Raw genomic sequence first — 7,783 nt, 5'->3', positions numbered from 1 at the left:
GAAAACTCATTTTCAAATGGAGTATACCCTGTTTACAAAACATCTATAATCATATGGTAGTGTGGGCTGGGTCAATTCCATCTCCCTTTTATTCCATACTCTGGGTGACACCTAGCAGAAAAAAGTTGGGAAAATTATGGCTCAATGCGCTCCAATGTACGGGAAAAGTATTCTCCAAAGCAATTGTCAGTTAAAATCTGTAAATAACAATTAATGGGGCTGTTTTTGCAGTTTGAGGGTAAACAATCAGACAGGCCTGAGCATCCGCAAACCACCTCCCTAAGCACATTGCCACACAATCAGTTACGTCATTTACAGACGAAATTTGTTTGGAGGTTTAAAGATAAAAGCCAATTTTCTAGATAGAGGGAGAGGGGCAGAAGGTTTGTTTATCTTTATTTCAGCTTTTCTCCATATTTAATGGTTAACATATAGCTACAAATAATTAATCAAGTTTTTAATTTCAACTTTGTTGTTTCAAATAAATTATTGAACTTATTTCAAATATATTGATTTAGACATGTTTACTGAAGGTAGTTCTACTTTAACAACCTTCTACTGGGCTCAGTTTGTTAAAACTTCACAAATAAAATGTTTCTAAAATTACTTGAATTCTGGAGAGCAGTGAATTTGGTGAAAATTCTGGTCTTTATAGGTCTGTTTTTTATGTTTCTTTTAAAATACCATTGAGCATAATTTTTTTCTCTTTATTTTCATACTAATTATTACTCTAATCTTTTAGGGCTCATTCCTGTTCATGAAGATGCCAATGGACAATTAAAGTTTAAGCTTGTATCTTGGAAAACTGCTGTGGCATTTACTTTTCTTAGTATTATTCCAACCACTTGTCGTATTGTTGGGAAACTACTGGTGTCAATCCACTTTAAACGACTGGAACAATCAGCTAGCACAATTATGGAAATAGCGGATATCATTCACATTATTCAAACAATAGTGTTTTCTTTGATATGTCCAATTCTTACAGCTAACTTGGTAGAAAAGTCTAAGATGTCTTTAAATAGATATAAACTTTCCAGAATGATTTGGCTGGTGGTATACACTACCTTCTCCATCATCATAACTGTACTTCGCGTTTACACAGCTATTAAATCTGGATTGGGTATTGCAATACCAATTCTCTATACTGCCTTCAATACCCTTCACACGATAGGGATTGTTAGTGTCATGCTGGTAATCACCTTTGTCTCTTCACCAATTATAGATGAGGGCAATAAAATAGAAATAACTGATGTTGACACTCTTATTGTGAAGTCAGTAACGTTGGTTGAGAAAACCAGGAATATTAAGCAAGGATTTAGTCCTATTCTCTTCTCCATTCTTTCAGGCAGTGTTTAGGATCCATTTCAGTTAGATATGGACAGATCCTTGATCCATACAGTGGAAAAATCCTCCAGTTTATGATATTACATAAAGTTTTTTTTTTACCACAAGGCAAACACCAATTCTGACATTTTCTTCTTTTCCCCACTAATTTTCATCTTAACTTAAATTGCCAATGATTTGGAAAGTTTGGTTGATCTCTCATTAGTTGTCAAATGTAAAAAAACAAAAACAAAAATGGTCATTGGTAAACCATCATTTCGTAGAACAAGGCAAAGCACCCATCAGATATTTAACAGCCAAAGGATGGAAATTAGTCTTACAATTGATAAATAACACAAGTCTAGTGTGAATCAATATTTCAAGGGCATGGATTAAGACCAAAGGTTTTTCTAATGTTATGTTTTATATGTTGCCATTTTGTTTTGAACCATGATTCTAAACACTGCTCTCAGGTGCAACAATATACATCCTGTTGTACACTTACTTGGCTATTAAAGCACTTATGAGGGGAAGCCATGGGAATCTTCCAGCTATTGTGCTAGGTGTCCTTGCCATGCTTCTACTTGTTTTCTACATTGTAGGCTTCTGTGATGATACACATCAAGTTTTGGCAGTATTTAGTCATAAACTCAGGTATCACTTACTAACATTTTTGAGTCTTGACTGTATAATTTCAACAAGCTAAGCCCAGCTGTCTAGCCTGTTAGATGCAGGGTAATGGTGCCAGAAAATTATTCCTTTCCCTTAATTGAGGAGGTAAATTTCATATCAGCAGCTTGTCCACCGGATATGGAGTTCTGTTGCTGAAGCTTAGCCATTACTCCAATAAGATAAAAATTTGCAATTTTTTCCCCTCATTGGCAAATTTTACCTTCATTGGAAAATTTTCCCAATCAATTGCATATTTTCCCTCCTAATTGGCAGATATTTTCCAAACCTGATTGAGTTTCCCAACTGATCAGCAAATTTCCCCCCCTAATTTGAAAGTTTTCCCTCCCAATTAGCAGATTTATCTCTATTAAATTGGAAATTTTCAAGCTAGGGTTATAAACCTATATTGCTTCAGGTAGGATCACTTTGGATCAGATATTTATAATTGAAGCAGAAAAATAAATGTTAAATTTTAGCTTAATGGCCTTACAGTGTGATGATGACAATACAAATAAACTTCAAATAGGTAACTTTAAAAATAATGATATTACAGCCAAAAATCAGATCATGACAATGTAGAATTATTTTTTTTAGCTATTAACATGCTCAACAATGAGAAGCCATTCAATGCACTTGGACTCTTCTATGTGGAGAAGACAACCTTCATGACAGTAATCAGCAGCTCCATTGCATACTTGGTTATGATGCTCACGTTTGATTAATTTGTTTTAACAGCATTATTAAGCAACTTAAGCTCTAGTTGTATTTACTATATATAAAAACAAAGGTTGCCAAATAAATCAATTGAAAAAAAGAGATAAGAGCAAACTTGATACTAAAGAGATTTCAAATCACAATAAAAATGATATAGTTAGTGCTAAAATGAAACCTCATCAATCATCATGGCAGCCACAATTTGCCATTAGATCAAATTATAGCACATTACCATGCAACTTCATGCTTTGATTTTATTAAGGAATTATAATACACATGCTTGAAAACGTTGCAATTAAAGTGCAGGATGGTTTAATAACGCTTTTAAATGCTGTAAAGGATCTGTCATCCAGGTAGAGATCAGCATCAATATTGTGAAAAAACAAAATATTTGAGAATGAACAAAATGTGTTGTGAACGATGGTGTCCTTCAGAAAATTTGTTAAAAAAATCCTTAAAACTATTGTTTTTTTTAATGAATGAATGAAACCATTTTTTTTTAACTTAAAGAATGATTTCATTGTACAGATCAGATGATTTTACTGAACGATCGTTCAGTGAGAAAACAAACCATATAGATGGAAAATGAACGGTAATTTTGAGAATGAACAAAATCTCTTCTACAGCCTGAAGGCAACAGCTGGAATTGTTTTTAGAAACGTAGAACTAAGGATTTGTTAAGAGTAAGAGTTTGCTACCATTTTACTATGTCATATCTTGGGAAGCCTTAGAACCAGTATAATTAGTTACCAAAGCTCAGTATTTCTGAGTAGAGAAGAATTGGGCTTGGCAACATACCGTTAATGGTGTCGGCCGTTAAGTTTTTTTATGCCTAACATGACCTGAATTCAAATACTAAGAACCTAACAGTAGATGTTTAATACATCAATTGAAAAGTTTTTGGTCTCAAATTAAAAAGGTGACATATTTTAGCAGGGTTGGGGTATGTCTAAAACATAAATGGTTTGTACTGTTAACAGAAAGTTGCCCAGGCCTAGTTGAAAAAAGTGCCTTGCCTGAGCAATTTTTGTTTACAAAATACTGTTTATTCACAAGAAAACTATTTCTATTTGATTCTAACCTCCTTGTGTGGATAGAAGAAGGTTATCCAATTGGGCAGGTGAAACCATGGAAAACCTTACTAGGAGGACTTGTAGAAGAGCTGGAACCTTCTCCTTGTCCTTTATGAAAATAATTAAGGCTAATTCTAGCAAAATCTAACTTACCTACTTAGAACTTTTATGTCATGAATGCATCAAACACAAATAAACATCTGCCCAGAATTAAGTAAGGAAAAAGGCAAGTAATATAAATATTGAAAGAATCTGGCTAGGAACCCAGGCCATACAGTAAAGGCAAAGAATTCAGTGTTTGACCTTCTAATGACCTTTCTTGCCTGGGTTTCTAGCTTTCGTTTGATGTGCATAACACCATAGTTTAAACATTTTCAATCTGGAGGTCATCATAGGTTGTTAAGAGGTTATAAGAAAGTCAAACACTGGACTAGTTGTTTTACTGTATTGCCTAAGCTCCTAGCTTTTGTATGATATCCATAAAACCATAGTAAGAAAAAATTTCAATTTGGAGGTCATTAAGAGGTCATAAGAGGTCATAAGAGGTCATAAGAGGTCATTAGAGGTCGTTAAAGGTCATTAGAAGGTCAAACAATGAATTATTTGCTTTATCGAACACCTTTTTATTTATCTAACAGGGCGGAAACAGTTATTTCTTTTCGATAAAAAAAAACTTTCCCTGCTAAAACATAAATGTTTTATAATGATTTTTATAATATTCTTGTTAAACATAATTGAATAAAACACGAATTCGTGGACATTGTGTACTGTTTTGGCTAAGGGGTAATGGATACAATATTTGTTGCAGAAGATATTAAGAGAAAATGAAATATTGGGGACTTAAAATTTTCCCTGTTTTGAATTTTTTAACACAAAATTTATTTTTCAACAAAGTTACTAATCTTACTTCTATCTGTCGCGTCTATAATAAGGTGAAAATTGTTAAATAAATTAAATTTTAACAAAACATAGAAAACAAACAATCAATACGATCACAATATCCCAAAAATGTTGTGAATATGCAAATGAGCTTATCCAAATGCGAAAATAAATATTAACATCTGCTATATTAATACAAACAAACTATACAAGACAAAGGAAAATTTTGTTTGTTTTGCTAGGAAAGGTCAGACTGTTGGCGAAGGAAACAATTTAAGTAATTGAAAATCTTTAGTCCTGGAATCAAGGGTGCACAATTTAAAAAAAGAGTTATTTCTCTGAATGGAGAGAAAATTATTACTCTGCCATATGCTGACGATTTTTGCCTGATAACAAAAGATCTGAGAAAACATCAAAATATTCAAAATGAAATAAAATTCAAGATTGAAAGTATGAGAATGAGATTAAACCAGCAAAATGTAGATCATTTTCCATCAGATCGGGTGTACCTAGCAGAATAAACTTTACTATTGGTGAAACTGAAATTCAAAAACATATATCAAGAAGAGCAGAAATTCCTTGGCAAACTTCTAGTTCCTACTGGTAAACTTAGCGATTACATCAAGAGGGAATTTGAAAACTCATAAAGATAAATGTACTTCTTATTCGGGATGAATATAAAGTCTGGATCTACAAACATTATTTCATTCCTTCTATTCGATTTCTGCTCACTGTTCATACAATATCACAAAGGCATCTGAAAAGACTAATACTTACTAATAAATTTGTAAAAAAATGGACTGGATTACCACCCTGTGCAACAAATGCTGCTCTACACTTGAAACCTGGCCTAGACATCACTACAATATCCACCCTTGTACAAAACAACTATGACTCAAGCATACACTAGGATAAGAATACTGGGTGATGACACAGTTAACTCTGCCTTACAATCTAAATTAGACAGGGAAAAAATTTGGCTCCGCAAAAATTCCATCACAGATCCACTTTGCAGAAAAAATGTTTCAACAAGCCACATTAGAGAAGTATTGTCAAGCAGGAATGCCTGAATGGGATGACCAAGCTTTCGAACATCAATGCTATAAAAAAATGAAAACAACTGTCAGTAAAAAAGTATCTTTTGAAAATTAAACTTTCTGGAGAGAACATACAGAAACACTCATAAAACAAGGACATTTTCTCTGCCTGGCAATGCTTGAAAAATCTGACATGATCTGGAAATCTTACATGTTCAATCTGAAGAAAGGTACACTGAAATTCCTACTCAACTCCTGTTTGGACACCCTGCCAACACAAACTAACCTTCTACAATGGGGAAAATCTGCATCAGATCTCTGTAAACTATGTCTACAGGCAGGCGCTGAATTGCAAGGTAGAAGACAAGAAACTACAAACCATATTTTGAATGGCTGCAAGGTTGCACTACACCAAAAAAGATATACTTGGAGGCACAACAATCTTATTAAATATATAACTGGATTAATTGATATTGACCGATTTCTGATGTATGCCNCCAATATACTACATTACCAAGCTTATATTCAATCGTTTACTCTTCAAATACCATATGGTCAATCATGTTTGTATTTTGTTTTTTTCTAATGTTGCTTGTACAATCTGACGCAGAACTATAGAAAGTATTTAGATATTAATATAAATAAAAGTAACTTACTGAAACAAATTAATCAATAAAATGTAATTTAAATAATAAAAAGGTAATATTTATATTTGAAAATTAAAATTCAGTGGAGTGAATAGTTTTACATTTTTTAATCTATTTTTGCGTTTAGCTTATAATAAATCCAATATTATGTGGATTTCCTGATGCATAACAAAAGTAATGAATGTCGTCATTTATCAGGGAGTTTTTTTTCTAGATTCTGGACTTATTTTATCAAATTTTCAGTGTAATTTGAGAACAAACAATGTTTTCTTCTTCACCATACTGTCCACCTGCATCCTGACTAAACACGAACTGAGAAAATATTTTATGCAAATTTTTATCAAATAGTTCCCGCATTTTATTATTATGCAAATAATTTCACAAATCAATACCGTGGATCAAATTTTTTTTTATAACTGGATCATATGTCTACTGAGCTGAAAACTTTAGAATGGTTGATATCGATATTAATGCTTAATCCACTCTTTTTCTTAATCTCCAGATTAAATATTGCTTGTTTTCCTCATGAATTTAATCTCCAGATTAATTAACAGGTCGGGATTAAGGATATCACATTCTAAAGTTTTCAGCTCTGGATCACTTTTCACTTGTCGCTGTGGCTAGCGATGAACAATAGCTAGATTTTTTTTACAAAAACTTTTAATATTTTAGATTTAAAAGGTTTTACGACAATCTGAAAAAGATCCAACGATTTAAAAATGAATTCTCTAGAAGTTTGCTTTTATCAAACATGGGTATCCTAGGTGAAAATATAAGGCAAAAACGAACCAAAAACTATCGTTTTAAAAACCCAAAAACTCGCATTTTATTTTCTTCTATGGTAACAAATTTGCATGTTAAATAAAAGCAAACTTCTACAATATAAAGTTTTAAAACGTTGGAAAGTTCTCATTTGTCGTAAAACCTTTTCAAAACTCTAAAAACATTAAACGTTTCTGTAAAACGAATCTGACTTTTGCCCATCCCTATAGTTATGGCGCCTCTGTGGAGATATCTTATATATATCAATCCTTATACTGGGTTGCCCGACCAGTATCAGACTTCAGAGCCTACATATGAAGGAAGAAGATTTAATTCAACCATGAGACCATCATATTTTTAGAGATTCTTTCTGGTAGTTTTTAAAATATCATTCTTTTAGGGTAACCCTGTATAATAAAATCTTTTGGAGATTGTTTTCTTGTTTTTTATTTGTCTGAGGTTTTGTTAAGTTCTATTCTGCTCAGGAATCATTAGTTCCATGATTCGACAGAAAATAATCTATTTCCAAAATCAGAGAAGAAAAAGATTTAAAAAGGATGAAAAACTTTCCTTTTCATGTCTCATATTTTTTTTTCAGATCACCAAAAATATTTTTTTTCCAGGTGGAGCGTCATAAATATTTTCTTACTGAATTTTGGTGTTGTATAAACACACA

General features: G+C 32.5%; 1 protein-coding gene across 2 annotated transcripts; it reads left to right on the top strand.

The window, feature by feature from the left end:
• The first annotated feature begins 250 nt into the window (after positions 1 to 250).
• On the top strand, positions 251 to 2,772 carry LOC111706067 (uncharacterized). Of its 2 annotated transcripts, XM_023478822.1 has the most exons (4): positions 251 to 655; positions 743 to 1,977; positions 2,472 to 2,521; positions 2,590 to 2,772. In XM_023478822.1, the coding sequence occupies exons 2-4, from the start codon at positions 1,847 to 1,849 to the stop codon at positions 2,715 to 2,717; spliced, it is 309 nt and encodes a 102-aa protein (XP_023334590.1). In that variant the 5' UTR covers positions 251 to 655; positions 743 to 1,846; the 3' UTR covers positions 2,718 to 2,772. The 2 variants fall into 2 exon arrangements, with proteins under 2 accessions (XP_023334590.1, XP_023334589.1); XM_023478821.1 differs by lacking the exons at positions 2,472 to 2,521; positions 2,590 to 2,772 and having other exon boundaries at positions 743 to 2,308.
• Positions 2,773 to 7,783: the final 5,011 nt, after the last annotated feature.

Source organism: Eurytemora carolleeae, unplaced genomic scaffold (assembly GCF_000591075.1).
Source record: "Eurytemora carolleeae unplaced genomic scaffold, Eaff_2.0 scaffold584, whole genome shotgun sequence".
In the NCBI taxonomy this organism is placed as follows: domain Eukaryota; kingdom Metazoa; phylum Arthropoda; class Copepoda; order Calanoida; family Temoridae; genus Eurytemora; species Eurytemora carolleeae.
The sequence above is the reverse complement of the archived record's forward strand: the minus strand, read 5'-3'. Positions and strand labels throughout refer to the sequence as shown.

Excerpts from the sequence above, each read along its gene's own strand:
- LOC111706067 (XM_023478821.1), top strand. The coding sequence starts at position 592 with ATGTTTCTAAAATTACTTGAATTCTGGAGAGCAGTGAATTTGGTGAAA. Across the intron at positions 656-742 it reads GAAAATTCTGGTCTTTATAG|GGCTCATTCCTGTTCATGAA; the intron begins GTCTGTTTTTTA and ends CTAATCTTTTAG.